Source organism: Syngnathus acus, chromosome 11 (genome assembly GCF_901709675.1).
Source record: "Syngnathus acus chromosome 11, fSynAcu1.2, whole genome shotgun sequence".
NCBI lineage: Eukaryota > Metazoa > Chordata > Actinopteri > Syngnathiformes > Syngnathidae > Syngnathus > Syngnathus acus.
Window position 1 is genome coordinate 8,819,394 of NC_051096.1, and position 19,946 is coordinate 8,839,339.

General features: G+C 44.2%; 2 protein-coding genes across 4 annotated transcripts; both read left to right on the top strand.

Moving 5' to 3' along the window:
* Positions 1–321: 321 nt before the first annotated feature.
* On the top strand, positions 322–4,827 carry ngly1 (N-glycanase 1). 2 transcript variants are annotated; one of them, XM_037263451.1, is made up of 12 exons: positions 322–525; positions 1,202–1,316; positions 1,391–1,558; positions 1,762–1,924; positions 2,000–2,219; positions 2,369–2,490; positions 2,963–3,108; positions 3,309–3,419; positions 3,514–3,699; positions 3,760–3,945; positions 4,141–4,318; positions 4,394–4,827. In XM_037263451.1, the coding sequence occupies exons 1-12, from the start codon at positions 329–331 to the stop codon at positions 4,567–4,569; spliced, it is 1,968 nt and encodes a 655-aa protein (XP_037119346.1). In that variant the 5' UTR covers positions 322–328; the 3' UTR covers positions 4,570–4,827. The 2 variants fall into 2 exon arrangements, with proteins under 2 accessions (XP_037119346.1, XP_037119347.1); XM_037263452.1 differs by having other exon boundaries at positions 2,000–2,192.
* A 121-nt stretch (positions 4,828–4,948) lies between these two features.
* On the top strand, positions 4,949–19,276 carry top2b (DNA topoisomerase II beta). 2 transcript variants are annotated; one of them, XM_037263445.1, is made up of 37 exons: positions 4,949–5,104; positions 5,352–5,437; positions 6,279–6,428; positions 6,915–7,005; positions 7,250–7,313; positions 7,431–7,576; positions 7,776–7,873; positions 7,984–8,196; positions 8,560–8,733; positions 8,852–8,953; positions 9,021–9,158; positions 9,228–9,366; positions 9,485–9,642; positions 9,893–10,018; positions 10,097–10,207; positions 10,323–10,428; positions 10,540–10,649; positions 10,744–10,836; positions 11,101–11,215; positions 11,590–11,711; positions 11,897–12,045; positions 12,544–12,775; positions 13,128–13,262; positions 13,340–13,540; positions 13,630–13,825; positions 13,891–13,982; positions 14,370–14,525; positions 14,647–14,730; positions 15,074–15,268; positions 15,475–15,604; positions 15,688–15,849; positions 16,880–17,045; positions 17,146–17,228; positions 17,313–17,498; positions 17,692–17,823; positions 18,051–18,130; positions 18,636–19,276. In XM_037263445.1, exons 2-37 carry the CDS (start codon positions 5,393–5,395, stop codon positions 18,774–18,776), a joined length of 4,821 nt encoding a protein of 1,606 aa, XP_037119340.1. In that variant the 5' UTR covers positions 4,949–5,104; positions 5,352–5,392; the 3' UTR covers positions 18,777–19,276. The 2 variants fall into 2 exon arrangements, with proteins under 2 accessions (XP_037119340.1, XP_037119341.1); XM_037263446.1 differs by having other exon boundaries at positions 17,692–17,817.
* Positions 19,277–19,946: the final 670 nt, after the last annotated feature.

Consider the following 19,946-nt stretch of genomic DNA (forward strand, 5'->3'; position numbering starts at 1 on the left):
AGAGGTTACAATAAATACAAGAATGAAACTACAATCCAAATTTCCGCAAAACGGACCAACCACAATCTTAAACGTCACCGTACTGTCTTCCAGCCAATCATCTGACTTGACGTCATCAACAAAATCAGGCCCCCCCGGGGCGACAGCCGAGACGTTCTGGATTCAGCCAACACGTAAGTTAACGCATAAAATACACACAAAATATTTTCAAAGAAAATAAAGCGCACAAAGTATTATAAGGAAGCATTATAATCGGATTTTCATGCGTTTAAACAAAACAACACCCGTAAATACTCATATTTGGGACCCTACAATTTTCAGGCGTCAAATGGAATGCGGAAAACTGGATTGCGGAAAACAAGCCAGGCAGGACAGGGATCCTTCAGTCGGTGGTTCGCAGAAACAAATTCAACGAGACCTCCAAATGGCGTTGACACCGGCGGTTACGTTATTAAGTGAGAATTCAAATGAAGTCTTCTTTGATGTATGCAAGTTGTTGCTTTCATACGCCGACAATATTTTAAGGTATGCTTGTGAATGTAACTCAATTCCAACGATGTCACATTAGGCTGGTTTACTATTGGGGAAACTAACCTCCGTCTAAATGAATCCTAACCCTGGCAGTTTAAATACAAAAAAAAACAAAAAAAACATGTATAATGGAACGTTTTCAAATGGGAAACTGGCCAGTGTGCATAGACATTTGAGTACGTTTTGGCGTCCAGTCGTTGGAAAACCGTCCTGTTCAGATTGGTGACGTTATTTTATGTCCTGCGTCTGCTCCACGACTGTAGCTCGATCATGAGCTGACAGACGTGTCGCAGATGAATGTCGCGTCTCGTGGCCGATTTTGAGTCGTCGACTTGTTCTCGACTATGTAGCCTGTGCCTGTGTGGTGGGACATATGCCGACGTCAGACGACTGCACGATAATGACGTGTCACAAAAGAACGTAGCTTGCCGTGGCCGATTTTGAGTTGCCCTGTCAAAATCCACGATTGGACGGTTGACGGTGGTGCTTGGGGAGTACGCGGTACTGATAAGGACTTTCATTTTGCTATTGTGTCAAATGGAAGAGATTTGTTTCCCTCAAGCTATTCCACAACCCATGGGCTGAAATAATGAATTCTCTCGTATGTTTAGTCTTGTTGAAGATTTACAATCCTAACTTTTGTGTGACTAAATATCATCTTTCTCACCAGGAACCCCAATGTGGAAAAATACCGATCAATCCGTATAGGCAATCCGACTTTTTCTACGAAGCTCCTGCCGATCAACGGTGCTGTGGAATGCCTCTTCGAGATGGGCTTTGAGGAGGTGAAGTGTTTTACTGCTTCTTAATGAGGAACTGTTGGCAATGACTAAGGATGGGACTTGTTTTTAAATTTTAGTCTGACACACACTTGGTATTCCCAAACTCTTCCTCATTGGACCAACTGAAGGTAATCAGGGAGTCTCTAGCTGCTCAAAGAGACCAGAGACTGATTGGAGGGCAACATCGTCCCCTTCCGGCAGCGAGCCAAGAAGCCTCAGCACTTCCTGTACAACCGTTACTCACGGTAATATGTGGACAACCGTCAATCAGAGGAAAAAGAAATACTTGCAGTAGGGCTGCTTGATTACGGATGAAAACAAGTTTCTAGTTCTTTTGTAGTTTGGAGACATTGCATACATTTCACAATTTCAAAGCAATGCCTCATTTTATGCGGTTGATTTTTAGCGCTTCACTATTGTTATCATATGTTGTATATTGGCTTGGCAGGTGAGCAGAAAGAACTTCTTTGTGACTCTTGAGTCTAACTTCCAACATGTGCTGCTCTACGAAAAACCCGAGATTCAGCAGAAAGCCAGGAGCTACATTCCTTACACGCAGCTATCCTTGGCTGCCGATCAGAAGCTGAAGTTAGCTCAAGAGGCTGAAACAGGTACAAATAAAGAGAGTATGGCATAAAGCTTTGTGAAATACTGGGAAGCGCTGGACCTGCATGGCATTTTTGCAGAATGTAAACTAGGAAAAGACGACTTCGTGGTGCTGGAGTTGCTTCGGTGGTTCAAATCCCATTTCTTCTCCTGGGTCGACTGTTTGCCCTGCAGCAGTTGCGGAGGCCCCACCCAGAATAGGGGCTCGCTCGGTCCTACCGGCGACGATCTACGCTGGGGAGCCCAGAGAGTGGAGAACCACTACTGTCAGAGGTGCCAGTTAAGCACCAGATTCCCTCGGTCTGTTCCGCTCCTTTCTACTACATTACGTACATCCGTCCATCCATCCATCCATCCATCCATCCATCCATCCATCCATCCATCCATCCATCCATCCATCCATCGATATTGTGCTTATTTGCCTTGAATTTTCTCTCCATCAACACAAGCTATAACAACCCGGAGAAGCTTCTCCAAACCAGGAGAGGGCGCTGTGGGGAGTGGGCCAACTGTTTTACCCTGTGTTGCAGAGCTCTCTCCCTTGAAGCCAGGTACATCTGGGACAGCACAGGTATGTTGATTGGACACCAGCCCGATTGTACACTTGGCTTTCTGAATATGTCCATTGCCTAGAGCAGTGTTTCCCCAAACTTGAGCTGAACCCAAATCATTTCAAGTATTACACATCACGTTTTCCCCTACCTCAGCGGTCTCAAAAGGTACGAGCCAGTCGAAATTTGGAAATGGCATGGAAAGGAACACCTCACCAGCAGTGTCCCTGCTTATTCAAATGGCAGCCACAATCTGCAGGTGTTAAAACTTCCTAGTAAAAGAGTAGTACCAGTACGAGATTGGCCTGCCTGCCTGCCTGCCTGCCTGCCAGCCAGCAGTTAAGAGCTGTCTCCCCACAAAAGTCTGCACTAGTTTTCGGATGAAAAGTACTTCATCGTCAAGCACGAACCACGCATCAAACTGCACAGCATTGATTGCAACAGAACATTTTTCTGCCAGTAAAATGACGTATGAAGGCTCTCTTCTCTCAGATCACGTATGGACAGAGGTTTACTCGGTGTCGCAGAGCCGTTGGCTGCACTGCGATTCGTGCGAGAACGTCTGTGATCAACCTTTACTCTATGAGGTCGGCTGGGGGAAGAAACTGGCCTATATTCTGGCTTTCTCACGAGACCAGGTATGTTGCACTCTTGCTATTCTATCAGTACGAATGGCATTGTGAATGAGTTGTTTGTCGAAATGTGCCCGCCGACTGCGACTGACTGCAACTGACGACTCCGAGGTATACAAGTCCAAAGTCATTTGGCATTGCGGAAAAAAGGAAACGAGTCGATGGAGCAAATAAGTACTCCTAGCACCAATTGTTGTGAGTTGCAGGTGGTTGATGTGACGTGGAGGTATTCCTGCAAGCATCCAGAGGTTTTGTCAAGAAGGACCAATGTTGAGGAGACTTGGCTGCTGCACACCATAATTGGGCTCAACGCCTTGGTGAGTTTGTTTTTTTTCTTTTCTCACCTCACCATTTCTCTGTGCCGTATCGATGGTAATGTCAAACCATTTGAATGTGACTTTCTTACTACAGAGACAGCGATCCCTCGGTACGGACAGGAAATTAGAATTGACACAACGCTTACTTGTCGAGCTTGTGGAATTTATTTCCCCCAAAATAGCGAGACAAAGTGAACTGGGAGGACGCGTCTCCGGGTCTCTTGGCTGGAGGATGGCGAGAGGAGAAACGGGACATGCAGATTCAGGGAATATCAAGCAGGTACTGAAATGAAACAAAAAGGCCTCACTCTTATGTCAACAATTGTGTCTGTGCATTCAGGGTGCCGCTTATGTGTTCACGCCCACCGAGAAAGAAAGGAGAGACAAGTTGATCCACGTGTCGTACAATGCCGCTAAAGACCAATACTGTCGCATCTCTAATGACTTTGAGACCATCCACTGCTGGGATCAATGTGTGTGGCAGAAGGAGTCTGTCTTTAGGAAGCTGGAAAATGACTGGCACATGGTATGTTGACTGCTTTACTTTGTAAATTGAAAAAAAACATCAAGCACTCATACACTGATGTTATTATTGGTCAGCACAATGACTCACATGGTTGTGCCACCATTAAATAATGACTTTTCCCACAAATAACGGTAAAATACGCACACGTAACTGTTCATTAACTTCTATCGACTAAGAAATGCTTGATATCTGCAGGTATATATTGCTCGAATGGAAGGCTCCTCTGTAGGACGGATAAGCTGGAAATTTGACTTTGCTCCATCCAAATTAACAGTAAAGTCTGTCTCAATCAGGGCCAGCAGCCAAACATTCCATTTTGGCAATGTCAGCTGGCTCTTGCAATCGGGCACGACGGCGACTGAGTTTTCTGGAGGTATGCATAAGATAGAACTTGATGAAATGTTACACCGCAATGTGACTTGGTTTTCCCTTCCATTGAAACTTTCAGATGGGAGCATGCAGTCCTTCCAGTGTTTGAACGGTTCCTCTGAGTTTACTGTCACTGCACAGCTCAGCGGTGGGGAAGGGAACGTCTCATGGCAGCACGCTCAGCTGTTCAGACAAAGTCTGAAGGAGACAGAAGAGTCTCCGTTTGAAATGATCATTCGCCTTCAAAACGCATGAATATCAAAAAGTATTTCATTATAGCTGAGTATTATATTTGTTTTATTTTTTGAAATGTATAGTATATTTCCTGAGTCCTCTGACGCAGAGCCGAGTTTGATCATCAACAGTACTGACAAGGTCAATGGCAACAAATGACTAGCACTTGCACTTCAAGCCATAGCTATACCGTTAGTGTGCGCTAACCAACCACGGGTTCACTTACGGCTCTTAACACAATGTAAGAAATGGTGTTAATAAATGTTCTTGGATAACTTCTCCGCGTATGTGTGCCGTGTTTCGTTTAGCCTTGGTCACAGGCATGTATTGCATGCGCGAATGAGCATAATTGCATCGTTTATTTGAAGAACGCAGCTGATTGGTTGCTCTTCCTTCATTCGGATTGGTCGTCTGGCTCCCAAATGGCGGAAGCGGGCGGGCGGTCAATGCTGCATTTAGCAAATAATCGTATTTATCTTGAAATATATTGTGTGGCCATCTGAGTCAGTCGTCGTTATCGTTTTATTCTTTCGACCCTTGTTTTGCTATCCTAACGGTAATCCTATTTCATGTTTTGCTGTTGTCTTTATTATTATTTTTACTCTTAGCATCTTTGTCGGAAACGTAGGCCTCGAATGGCTGAGTTTCCTAACAATAGCAGACACACGATTCTGCATGTTTAGGATGTTTGTATCCCTCCAAACTGAATGAAACGACAACATGGGATTTAATTACGTTTCGAGATCTTGCAAGTATTGAGACCTACGTGTTTTGTAATACCACTCACTCACTGTACATTGAAGATTGGCAGCAGCAGCATTCAATTTGAGGATCACAAAGGAAGATGTCCTACGGCGCACCAGGGAGCGATGGGACGGCTACCTGGAAGGTAAATAAGTCGAAGCTCGAAAACCATTTCTTTCAAATACATCGCATACAATGTCTATATTGTTCCAGTAAATCAGCTTGCAAACGCATCAGTGTCGAATCTCAGTTTAGGGGTTAGACAACAATAGGCCAGTTGTAACAACTGAAAATAGATCTATCCACAACATATCACTAGCATCTAATAAAAGACAATAGGGAATGGATTTTTCTTTCAAATCACGTCAACATACGTGCTTTTCCTACTTAATTTATAGGTAAAATTGTGTGACGTAATTATACATGACTGCAGTGTTTTCCAACCTTTTGTTACCTACCGTGAGTCCCCCCCCACTCTTTGAGTCATGAATTAGTCTCCAAATGTAGAACACAACTGAGCATAAAATGAAATTAATTTAATCTCCTATGTCAGAACGTTAAGGCTTTGTCCTACCTTAAGATTCAATTAAACACGCACTTAAATATGTCTCTTTAAAAAAAAAAAAAAAGTAATATTCATACAATATTTTATGATTTATTTATGATTTAGCACCGCGCACAACTATTCATATCTAAACCAACATGAAATTCATATTAAGGCCACAAACTACCGACCCCTGGTTTCGATGCATCGCATTTTAAAAGTGACATGATTTGCTCTAAAATGCAAACATCTGTATTTTAAATGAATTCAAGTGGATGAGCGTTTTGACCGTGACGCTGTTAAAGTTCCGAGCACTTGCACTTGTCTTTTTGGAGCCACATTTTGTATATCTTGGTATGAATTGTAATGCACCTCATAGTTTCCTAGTCCTTCCTTCCTTCCTTCCTTCCTTCCTTCCTAACCGTTTTCTCAATCTTTTCAGGAGGCAGCAAATGGCAAGATGGAGGGGCTCAAGAACGATAAGATTGGGTCCAAGCTGTCCGTCGAGAGAGTATACCAAAAGAAGACCCAGCTTGAACACATTCTTCTTCGACCCGACACGTACATTGGCTCCGTGGAGCCCATCACACAGGTAAGTCCCATTAATGATGCGTGAACAAAACAGCCTTGTGTATATTGGCTGTACATGCACTGGCCATCATTTTTTACAAGTTATTTCCGCCACAAAAAACACCAAGCAGACCAAAGACTCACCGCCCAAATCTAATAACTCCAACTTTTCACGTGGTCATTTTGTCACTTGCTGTCGGGTAACAACCAATCACGGCTCACCTGGCCTCCACAGCATGCATGCGATTCATTGTCATTTTTTCACCGCTGAAAATGGCTCAAGTGCACTCCCTTTAACAATGCATTTTCATACATGAGCCTTTCTTTCTCTTTCTCTCTTTCTCTCTCTCTCTTTCTCTCTCTCTCTTTCGCTCTCTCTCTTTCGCTCTCTCTCTCTCTCTCTCTCTCTCTCTCTCTCTCTCTCTCTCTCTCTCTCTCTCTCTCTCTCTCTCTCTCTCTCTCTCTCTCTCTCTCTCTCTCTCTCTCTCTCTCTCCCTCCCCCCCTCAGCTACTGTGGGTGTTTGATGAAGAGGTTGGACTAAACCAGAGGGAAATAACCTATGTACCTGGACTATATAAAATTTTTGACGAGATTCTTGGTAAGTCAACAATTTAGTTCCGATTCAAGACGTGATCATTTTGTTTTAGAAATAAGGACATTTGGAAGTGACCCCAAACGTTTGAACGGTGGTGTGAGTGCCACTGTTGGGCTCGTTTTACCGTCCCTTTAAACTGCAAATTGTTTTCAAAGAATTGATCTTTTAGAGATGTTATTTGTCACAGACTTGTGTCTTTTGGAGCACACAACCAGATAAAATCGCATGCCGGTTTCTTCCTATCCAGTCAATGCAGCAGATAACAAACAGAGGGATAAAAACATGAGTTCCATCAAGATCAACATTGACCCGTAAGTACGAAAAAGCTCATGAAGTTTTTTTTGTTTAATTCACACAGTTTAAAAGTCATGAACATTTTTATTCCGTGCTATCTTGCACTCATGAATCTTCTAATCCACTTCCACCAGTGAATCCAACACTATCTCTGTATGGAACAATGGTAAAGGAATACCAGTGGTTGAGCACAAAGACGAGAAAATGTATGTCCCGGCTCTCATTTTTGGTCACCTGCTCACCTCCAGCAACTATGATGATGATGAAAAAAAGGTCACGGGTGAGTAAGAGGCACAAGGCCAAAAACAAATCTGCAAATGAGTCAAAGGTCGTTCAGGCCACATAATAATCATAATCTATGTACAATACTACTGTAACGTTCACAGCCAAAGTCATTTCCACATCATTCAATCGTAGTTTTCATTCCAATGTTCAGCCTCTTCCTCTCGTTGCATATCATTGTGTGTGTTTGCTCTCAGGTGGGAGGAACGGCTATGGTGCTAAACTTTGCAATATTTTCAGTACTAAATTCACTGTGGAAACTGCTTGCAAGGAGTACAGACACAGTTTCAAACAGGTGGGGAAAATATCGTGTACATGCACAAACTATGATACAGTAGCTTCTGCACATCAAGCAGAACCCCCCCCAGAAAAAGCATTGCTTTCTGCATTGTTCCCATGTGTTAGACTTGGCAGAACAACATGAGCAAGACTTCAGAGCCCAAGATCAAGTTCTTCGATGGAGACGATTTCACTTGTGTGGCTTTCCAGCCTGACCTATCCAAGTTCAAAATGGACAAACTGGACAGGGATACCGTAGCTCTTCTTACACGCAGAGCTTATGATGTTGCCGGCTCCTGCAAAGGTGTTAAAGTCACACTGAATGGGAAAAAATTACCTGTAAGTCAAATTTACCTGCACATTTGCTTGCCAATATATTTATACAAGCTGCTGAGAGGTGGCTTGCTTATACAAGTTTGAAAAGGAAACAGTGGAGAATTTGTCCAAGTTTCATCCAAAACCTCCAATGTTACTTTGTTCAGTGTCCCTATTCTATCCACCACAGCAATACCACTATTACACTTGGGATGTTGGAAAAAGATTCTATATGCGATCTAGGTGTTGACTGTAGCCACTATATCTATAATCACCACATTTAACAAGAAATGATCTTTTTGTCATCTGACAGAATGATTTCTTTTTTTCAAGCAGCAAAATGAGCAAATTGGATGTGCCTTTTTTCCCCCTCCCCCCTCTGTCAAGGTTAATGGCTTCCGCAGCTACGTGGATCTATACGTGAAAGACAAACTGGATGAAACGGGTGTAGCCCTGAAGGTGGTGCATGAAAGCGTCAACGAGCGATGGGAAGTGTGCCTTGCGATGAGCGAGAAAGGATTCCAACAAATCAGCTTTGTCAACAGCATCGCCACCACCAAGGTGTGGAGAAAGTAGTCGCGTGCATTGATTTTGGGCCATTCTTTCACACACACACACACACACTTACACACTTCTTGGATGAATGTTCAACGCTTTTGTCACCGGTGTTTTTGTCCAGGGCGGTCGGCACGTAGACTACGTGGTGGATCAAATCGTGTCCAAGCTGATTGAAGTGGTGAAGAAAAAAAACAAGGCAGGAGTGTCTGTCAAACCTTTCCAGGTGATTTCGAAAAGAACCCTTTCAAAATGGCGTTACGAGCCCTCATTGACATGGAATCTTTCTGCAGGTCAAGAACCACGTTTGGGTTTTTGTCAACGCGCTCATCGAGAATCCAAGCTTTGACTCCCAGACAAAAGAAAACATGACCCTCCAGACAAAAAGCTTTGGATCCAAATGCCTTCTGTCTGAAAAGTTTATCAAGGCTGTAAGTGGCATTTGAAATTGCTTTCAGCATCTGCCGTGGTTGACTTGATCTGTTCTCTGTCATCCGCAGGCAACCAACTGTGGCATTGTTGAGAGTATCCTCAACTGGGTCAAGTTCAAAGCTCAGACCCAGCTGAATAAGAAGTGCTCATCTGTCAAGCACAGCAAAATCAAAGGCATCCCCAAGCTGGACGACGCCAACGATGCCGGTCAGTGCCTGCCTGCCTGCCTGACAAATTGCTTTAGCAATGCTTGTCTGGATTCCTAATGGTGTGTCGGACATGTGTGTGCCGATGCTTGTCTTTTTCCTCACCGTCCGTCTTCAAGGTGGTAAACACTCCTCAGAATGTACTCTCATCCTCACTGAGGGGGATTCGGCAAAATCTCTCGCCGTTTCCGGACTCGGAGTCATCGGACGCGATCGCTACGGTGTATTTCCGCTGAGAGGGAAGATCCTCAATGTCCGCGAAGCGACCCACAAACAGGTATGTATGCGACAACCTATTTGACTGTACATAGTTTGGCATTCTCAACTTCGCCCATTAGTAGTGGCGGGGGGGGGGGGGGGTGCGTGTGTGTGTATATATATATAATCGCTCTTGCTCTCTCTCTCGCTCGCTCTCTCTCTCTGTCAAGCCCCATTGTTCGGGCCAGAGCAGCAACTGCTGCAGAGTCCCTGCTGATGGCTGATCTTTAGGGCCTACCGTGAATTGATTCATTTGATATTCACCACAGATCATGGAAAATGCTGAAATCAATAACATCATCAAAATTGTTGGACTCCAATACAAGAAGAGCTACGAAGACCCAGAGTCCCTGAGGAGTCTGCGTTATGGCAAGATCATGATCATGACTGACCAGGTGGCACTGCACTCTCTTCGCTTGCTTGCAGTGTGTGTATACTCCAGTTCAAGTTCCCCACTTTCATGTCTCTCTTAGGATCAAGATGGGTCCCATATCAAAGGTCTGCTCATCAACTTCTTTCATCACAATTGGCCGTCCCTGTTGAAACACACCTTCCTGGAGGAATTTATCACACCCATTGTCAAAGTAAGGCAGGATTGCGCATTGTCTGTATGCTCAAATGCTATGACTGGCAGCGAGCGAAACCGCAAAAGCAAAGCCCAGGTTCTACGCTTACTATCGCTGATTGTATTTTGCGCAGGTTTCTAAGAATAAGCAGGAGCTGGCCTTTTACAGCATTCCCGAGTTTAACGAGTGGAAGAAACAGACAGAAAACTATAAAAGCTGGCATGTCAAGTACTACAAAGGTTTGCTCTTTCCACAACATTTCCTGCGTTGAAATGGACGGACGGACGGACGGACGGACGGACGGACGGGCAAAGTGGTTCTTCTTATTGAGTCAACGTACTATGTTGTAGGTTTGGGTACAAGTACAAGCAAAGAGGCCAAAGAATATTTTGCTGAAATGGAGAGGCATCGCATCACCTTCCGATACAATGGTGCCGAGGATGACGCTGCCATCACCTTGGTGAGTGAGTTCAAGCTAACTTGAGTGGCGCTTCGACACTCAATTGAAAGAATTCTCCAGACAAATGAAATATCCTGCTTGTTTTTCTCTTCAGGCCTTCAGTAAGAAGAAAACGGATGACAGGAAGGAGTGGCTCACCAACTTCATGGAGGACAGACGGCAAAGAAGAATTCACGGTCTCCCTGAGGTTAGTCAATTCCATCAAATTGAAAGTTTGACAAAATGGATTTGTAACCAATGAATTGAATCCATCCCATTGGCACACATGTTGGAGGCGAGAAAGTTTCGACCGTTTTGGGGCATTTTGATGTGGCTGTATCTGCAATTTGAATGTTTGTTTTCCAAATGGGAAGCCGTTTGGAGCAGTTCTTTCCAAAGCACCCACGCACGCACGCACAAAGCGATACTACGACTTTTGTCTATGCCTTTGATCATTCACGTGACATTTCAGCAATACCTGTATGGAACGCAAGCCAGACATCTGTCCTACAATGACTTTATCAACAAGGAGCTGATTCTGTTCTCCAACTCTGATAATGAGAGATCCATTCCTTCCTCGGTCGACGGTTTGTACAACCCGTTTCCTATTCTGGTATTGGTGCCGACAAAAGTTGATTGACGGCAGTTCTAGCGCGCGCAGTATATAGTTGTCAACGTTACAAAGTTCCACTGCAAGTATTTCAGTCACAGACATGAAGGTTTATGCTTGCAGCCGTCCTTATCTTTGCAGGCCGTGCAGATATTGTGAAAGCACCTCACAAATATACAATCTGATGGGATTAAAAACAAAAACATCCAGAAACCCCCCCACAATTGTTCAGGAAGTGAATATCTGTAGGCCGCCGTAGCTCTGCCTTCTAACGGTTTTATCATTTTGATGTGTTGACTCCTGTTTTGTCTGTTGTAAGTAAGCTGACTATCTCCCGTTTTTGTCATTTAGGCTTAAAGCCTGGCCAAAGAAAAGTGCTTTTCACTTGCTTAAAAAGGAATGACAAGAGGGAGGTGAAAGTTGCACAGCTGGCTGGTTCAGTTGCAGAGATGTCAGCGTATCATCATGGAGAGGTACCATGGACTGTCAACTGTAAATAATGCTAGCAATGGGCAAGCAAAGTTAAAGACTGTGAAAGAAAAAGTGTCAAACCTTGTCTGTATTTTTGCCAAGCAGGCAGAAATTGCCCATCAGAGCAAATAAGAACTAGATGTGATTTGGGTCACATTGTCACTTAGTTTGCCATTTTTCTTTTCAGCAAGCACTCATGATGACCATCGTCAACTTGGCTCAAAACTTTGTGGGCAGTAACAACGTGAACATCCTGCAGCCACTCGGTCAATTTGGCACTCGCATCAATGGAGGCAAAGACGCCGCCAGCCCTCGTTATATCTTCACCATGCTCAGGTAAAGCCGTTTGTTCCGTTGATGATATCGATGCTCATTGGAAACGTTAGACTGGTCTTGCGCTCCAATTAAGGCTCGGCTTGTGACATTTTTACTACACACAAGCACAACGCGTGTGCAAAGTTGAATGAGTTTCCATGCACGTTTGCTCACGTGGTGTCTCTTCAATATTGTTTCTTTTGGTATTATTCCTTGTGTGTTTTGGAAGTTTCAATCATCAGATGTGCAGTGTGATTCGTCTATTTTGTGAGGAAGGGCGAACTAAGCAGAAAATCGGACTAAAGCTTCTTCTTGCAACTGCTCTAGGCTTTACTCCTACTTTTAGTTGCTTGGTAACAGACATTTATTCAATCCCTCATGGACGCACCATATTTAAAAGGATCTAAGGATGACTGTTTTTGGACAAAATGTTTGTCGCGCTGCTGCTCAATTTGAAGCCGACTCCTCGTCTTTTGTTGGCGTATGACGACTAAACATTGAACAAATCCTTTCCTACAGTCCTCTTGCCAAGCTGTTATTTCCAGCAGTGGACTCCAACCTGCTGAAGTTCCTTTATGATGACAACCAGAAGGTGGAGCCAGAGTGGTACATTCCCATCATTCCCATGGTGCTGGTCAACGGCGCCGAGGGCATCGGAACAGGTTGGGCATGTAAGATTCCCAACTACGACCCCCGAGAGATTGTCAACAACATCGGTCGGATGCTGAACCACCAAGACCCGCTCGCAATGGTAAAGTGGCAAGAGAAAATCAAGTGTTGATTCCCGAGCGCGGCGGCCCCGCTGCTGCTCACTGCTCCCCTCTCCCCCAGGGGATGGATCAAAATGGGTTAAATGCAGAGGACAAATTTCACCACACCCAGGTGTGCGAGTGACCATCATTGGGACTTTAACTTAACTTTAAAATGTTTGGACTTGTGATTTCAATTGTGGCCGTCACTCCCTCCCTCCACACTTTGCGCTTCACCTGTTGCCGCTTGGCTATTTCACGGCGTTCAAATACGCGGCGACAGCTCAAGAGCCGGTTGTTTGTGTTTTCATTAATATGTTGATTTTGTTTCACTTAAAATGCGTTTCCTAAAAGCTTCCCAGATATAAAAACTTCAAAGGGTTGATCGACGAACTGGGTCCCAACCAGTACCTGGTTAGCGGAGAGGTGTCGGTCCTCGACAAGAACACCATCGAGATCACAGAACTTCCTGTGCGAACGTGGACGCAGGTAGGCTTGAGCTGCGTATAAAAAGCTGCCCTTTGAAAATGAAGAAGCAAGCGAGTCAACGTTTTGTCATACAACAGGCTTACAAGGAATCTGTGCTGGAGCCCATGTTGCAGGGCACGGAAAAAACGCCGTCGCTCATCAGCGATTACAAAGAGTACCATACAGATTCCACCGTGAAGTTTGTGGTTCGTATGGCTGAGGAGAAACTAGCCCAGGCTGAGGCGGCCGGCCTCCACAAAGTTTTCAAGCTTCAGTCCAGCCTCACCTGCAACTCGATGGTAGTAAGAAGCGAAGCGTTGGATCCGTTTGGAACGGTGGACGCTGAGTGTTTTTTTTTTTTTGTAAACCCCCCCGCCCCCTTCGGCAGGTTCTCTTTGACCACATGGGTTGTCTGAAGCGATACGATTCGGTCCAAGACATTCTCAAGGAGTTCTTTGAGCTGCGCCTCCACTACTACAAACTTCGAAAGGACTGGTCGATGGGTAGCCTGGGAGCCGAAGCGGCTAAACTGTCCAATCAAGCTCGTTTTGTTCTGGAGAAGATCGAAGGGAAAATTTCAATTGGTGAGAGGGATGAAAAGATGAAAATGTTCAATCCGCTTCATTTTGGCCATTTTGTGTCCCGACAGAGAACAAATCCAAGCGCGAGCTGATCCGCATGCTGGTCCAGAAAGGCTACGAGTCTGATCCTGTCGCTGCCTGGAGCAAGGCTCAAGAAAAGGTACACTTGGCTTATGTTGGGAGCTTGGTTACCTGGGCAAATGTACTATATATTCGACCTCTGAAAATCAAATGGATATATTGGAGAGAGGCTACCCAACATCCTACGACATGGTTTAATTGCAGACACACCCACACACTCTCGCTTCATTCCAAAGAGAGGGACCGGAAAAGGGAAAATGCGCTTTAGCGCAGTCCTCCATATCTCTAATAGCGTCTGTAGGAGCCCGACCGACCATGTACGATGACCATTTGAAGAAAAACAAACGAAAGTGGATTGCTCGTGTCAAATCGAGCTTTAGCTGTATATACTGTAAACTAGGCTCTTGCCACCTCAGCTCAAAAAGAAAAAAAGATGACATGGGATTTGTGTTGTGATCTCTCTCAGGCGCAAGAAGATGACGATCAGAACGGAAATGAGAGTGACGGCTCATTGCACTCGGGCACGTCGTCGGGCCCAAATTTCAATTACATCCTCAACATGTCTCTATGGTGCTTGACCAAAGAGAAGGTGGAGGAACTCTTGAAACAAAGAGACCAGAAGGTAAGGTTAAGCACGTTTCTGTTTCTTGTCTGCTCTTTAAAAATTGGAGCCGCCTTTTAACCTCAAGTGGGACTTGAGTGGTTCGTTTGTTTGTCACCGATTATTCCTGGCTTTTGTGCAGACAGGAGAGCTCGAGAATCTCAAGGAGAAATCTCCAGAGCATCTATGGAAGGAGGACTTGGCCGTTTTCCTAGAAGAATTAGATGCAAGTGTTTGGGGTTTTTGCACCTCATTCTTTACCCGTTGAGGCTGACAAAAGGGGGGGGCGTCAGCTTGTGGGCGGGAGCAGTATTTTAAGCAGGGAAGCTCCCAGCAACTTGCTTTTCCAGGGGATCCCGGGACTTTTCCAGCTTAGAGGCTCTCTTTTCCTAGAAAGTATGTAAAAAGGCTTCAAACCCGTCCAGGTTCAAGCTTCTTTTGGCATTGCACCTGACAATGTTTGGGCTGAAAGTATAATAAGGCGTGACAAACAACCAGAGAGGTCAACGTTGAAGGAAACAAACATGATGTTGGCAAATAGTTCTTACTGTCTTTTGTGTGTTTGTCAGAATCTCGAGGCACTTGAGCGAGAAGAGCAAAATTTAGGCAAAGCCGTCAAAGTTGTCAAAGGTAAAGTTGGTAAACCCAAAGCCAAGAAGCTGAATCTGGAGGAGACCATGCCGTCGTCATTTGGCCGCAGGGTGGAGCCTCCGTCTCAGCCGCTGAAATCTGAAGCAAACAAGAAATTGAGCAGAAAGAAGAAGGTAACGTCACGATCCATTAGGAAGCGGCGTTGACATTGCTCATGTTTGTGAGGCCGTTGCCTTTAATGTGCAAGAAACATGCAGTATGTTGAGGGGAAAAAAGAGCTCAGCATATGGGCTGGCTGGGCATATGCAGGAAAGTCTCATTGCGTAACATAGGTAGGTCAAAGTTTGAGTCGGAAACAAAGGCCATGTTTCCTTTTCAGCTTGACTCTGACCCACTTGTGAAGTTGGAGGGTGACGATGAGCTTTTGGGCCAAGATGCCACGACGGGCGAAAGTCCTCTTGTCAAACCAAAGACTCCACCACGTATGAAGAAGGACAAGAAAGAACCAGGTCAGAGAGTATGGATTTGATTCCATATAAATGAATTGTATGGCAAAAAACAAACACCTTTTTTTCTTTGTTTACCCCTGCAGGAGTTCCCAGAGTGAGAAAAACCCCAGGGCCAAAAGGAAGTCCTGTAAAAAAGGTGAAAAAAAGAAATCCCTGGTCTGAAGATGAATCCAATTCAGACAGCGATCAGGAGAATAGTCAGCCCGTCATCATCCCAAGAGAGACAAAGTCTCAGAGGACATCAGGTACGCTTCACCATTTCAATGGCAGTCTTTCTTGCCACCTAAAATGCACATGTCATCAATTAGCATCAACTATTATTTATTGACATTTCTTTTCTTTCTTCATGTCTAAGAAGCAGTCTGATACAAAACGCAGTCAAACATATGTATGTATGTATTAGGGGTGTAAATCGCGGGTTTTGTCACGATACGATATCATATCGATACAAAGAACCACGATACGATATTTGCCGATATCTTAAAGCCTGCTGTGATTCATTCACGATACATCACGATATAGTGCTGCACGATCGATATATATATATATTTTTTTAAATAAAAAATATAGAACAATATCCTGATTTATAACAATTCATACGCAAAATCAACAAGGTACTGCAAACTCTTTATTTAGGAAATTACAAGAGTATTGTAGTATACAAACTGCTTATTTTAACACTGAACTTTATCAAATTCCTATATTTTTTCTCATATAAGTAAAGAAAAATGAATATTCTTTGTTTTTTTTGTAATACCATTAACTTTAAAGTGCATTACTGAACTATTTATTTACAATAATTTTAATTGTCCGTTGAGCCATCTTTTCTTTGGAATCCAAAGTGCTTCCAAACGAATGACTTGAAGCCCAAAGGGGAGCGAATTTCCTCGTCTTCTTGGTCAGACACTAGCCATAGCACCAGCCCAGGAGCCGCGTAGTTGTCGGCTCCCCTTTCACGTGCCTGCTCTGCTCACAACACAACACGCCGCGTACTGCTCCCGGAAAGAGGAAGCAAGCGACAATGAACTGGATTTCAAAATAAAGTCGTGTCTAATGTCCGAGGTCAAACACGGCGATATAAATCGATGTTTACGTTTAGCATCGATGCCAATAAATCGTAGAGCATTATATCGATTAATCGATGTGTATCGATGAATCGTTACACCCCTAGTGTATGTGTATGTATGTATGTATGTATGTATGTATGTATGTATGTATGCATGTGTAGTACTTGGAAAAGAGCACTACTAATCAATACTCTGCTTATTTTGTCAGCATCCAAGCCAAAATACACATTTGACTTCTCAGAGGAAGAAGATGAGGCTGAGAATGAAGACGACGACGACGACGACATTGTGGCCACTTCTATGCCCAATGCATCGGAAAGCCGGGACTGTGACAGTGGCCGCGATGACGATTACGACAAAGATCAGAAGACCGTGTAAGACTAGGCATTGGAACTATTGACTGCTGCCCTATTTCCCTTTTTCCTTATTACAATAGTTTTGACTACGTACCTTTTAATAATCCCTCTTGTCTAGGTCCGGGCCTGTGGCTAAAAACAAAGAGACAGGCACTATATTCTCTTCTAAGTCTGTCTTCTCAGACGAGGGCAACGACAGCGGTGAGTGCAAACTTTGTTGTCCGTATCATGGGGTCAACATAGCGACTGTTCCTCCATCTCTTGAAGTGCTTTCTATGCTTTTAGAGGGGTCCAAAGCTGCTGCTGATGCTGCTGATGCTGCTGATGCTGCTGATGCTGCTGATGCTGCTGATGCTGCTGATGCTGCTGATGCTGCTGATGCTGCTGATGCTGCTGATGATGTCGACAACAACAGTTTTTCCACCATTTCAAGCAGTTCTGCGTTTGACAGACAATCACTAGCAAAAAAAGGTAGTGTGTGTGTGTGCTAAAATATTGCATCTGCGCTTAACTATCAAGTGGCCTGCGTAATGCAGTCCCTTGAAGTCCATTCCATCAAATTTGAGTCATTTGATGTTTCCTCCTGCACCTTATTTTGAGTTTTGGCCTTCTGCCAGCCAATTCCAACCCTAGCAAGTTTGACCAGGCTTTTCTTTTCGTCAAGGGTCCAAGACATCATCTGGCGCAGTTCCAAAAGCGAGGAAGACACCTACACAAAAAACAAAGAAAGCTGATAAATCACTCTGGGATTCTGACTCTGACACCGGGTCCAAGAATGTATCTCCTAAAGGTACAGGTAAAGTCGTCCTCAGTTGACGACTCCTTTCAGTTCTGACAAGACCGCTGTCTACGCAGTATATGCTGTAATGAAGGAAATATTTTGGATGAAAAGTACTTTAGGGACAGAGATATAAAAGAAAGGCTGTAAACCATTTCATTTAAAGTCCTCACAAATACATTGCAAACCCTAGATCCCAATTATGGCAGCATTTTTGCTGAATGGATTTGTTCAATTCTATGCAGGTAAAGGTCGAGGAAAAAGGAGAATGCCATCTGGCTCTGGGGATGACGATTATAGTCCAGTGAAGAAAATGGCAAAAGTGGTATGTATCGTTGATGAGATTCGAGCTCTCTACTAGTTCCTCAATGGGGAAATGGGTATCGTTTTCAGGTTGCCTGTTTTCTTTCACAGTAATAGTGTTCTAATTTCATTATTTATGTATTAATTTGTTTGTTTTATTTCTGAATTACTAGTGCAGATCTTCAGTTGTGAGCGGAACCTCATCTATTGCAGTTTTACCTCGCTATTTTGCCGTGTTTTCTCGCAGCGTCTGCCGCGACGGGAACGCCGTAGCGATCCGTCGTGGTAACGAGGGAGCCGAGTCGAAAGGCCAAGCGCTCCGTTCACCGCATGTATCCAGCCACTTTTAGACGCACGGGACAGGATTTGATAGATCAGGATGGTTATCAGGCTGCTGCATGCTTGCCGATGAGCTGTGCTATTTGTCCAATTGTGGTTTTCACAACAACAGCAACAGCGACAACAGCAACAACAACATAAAGAAGAATGCCTAATTTGGCCCATGTCTTTTCTGTGATTGGAAACAGAAGTGTCACGATCCTCCGTCCAACGACGAGAACGACAGCAACAGTCAGGGTGCCACCAACGCTCCGTGTCGGGCCGGCCGCGCAAAGAAGGAGGTCAAGTACTTTGCCGAATCCGACAATGATCATGACATGTTTGACTAAATCCTCTTTTGACAAAGTTGGCTCGCTCCCCTCCTATGGAATTCTTTTACTCCCCACGGAATTTGTACATCTCCTCTTCAAATGTTATTTTGTTAATGGTATTGTTTTATTTTTTTATGTGTAGTTTGAAAATGTTGACGGATTTCTTTTTTATGTTGATTGAAACATTCTGTATTTGTCTGAGGCAGGTTTTAGAAGTTTAGAAAAGCTTTTAATTGTGAAAGGATAATGTCACTTTTTAAAGAAGTAAGAGTAAACCATGAAATATGTGTCACCTCTGCTAGTTTTGGATGATTCAAGACAACAATGACATTGTATATGGAGCACTATTTAGTCACTCAAAACAAGTGTTTCACTTCAGTGTGTGTCAAATATATGACTTCTGCCGTGTGAAGAAGTAGCTGAAAATTCTTTTGTCTGTAACCAAAAGATGAACATAATTAACATCTAAACGCCAACAAATCATATTGGCGAATAAAACATGTTTCAACCAGTTTGAATTCACGTGACCTTAAATGGGAGAACTAATCTTGTAAACCTTGAAGTGAGACCAAGTGTGAAGTCAATTTGACGGCTAAAACGACGTACTTTATTCTTTTTCTCCTGAACGTGACCCCGCCCATCGCAAAGCGCTTAACAACAAAAACGCTTATGTGAAGTAATCTCCGGTAATCTTTCGAGATGATGTCATTTCCAGGACACGGAGTCGCCAGTCGGCCATTGTCCCGTCGCGTTCACCGCCATTGTCATCGCCTCGGCCATGCGTTGCTCTCGTGTCGGTTAGGATGAGAATAGGGCGTGTAAATTGTTGACCCTTTTCATCCTCGCACTTTGGCCAAGCCAACCAATTTCACACGAGTGTAACAACTCGAAGGGGCTCCTTCCAATGCTCGCAGCCGCATCCCTGCCGCTCTGGCATCGGTGGGGTGGGAGAGATTTTCCACTGTCTGCTTTGGCTCAACATCCTCCAAAGCAGATAGGAATTCATGCAAACCTCTGAGGAATTCAATTCATTGTAAAATTACAACGGGGGAAATGTTCCCTCTTAAAAAAGAAAAAAGCCTGGGCAGACAACGCCTGACACAGGAGGCAGGAGCGGTCAACTTCAAGCGTATATGCTTGTCTACTTAAAGCAGGCAAAACCTTGTCCTCTATCTCCTGAAACCTTTA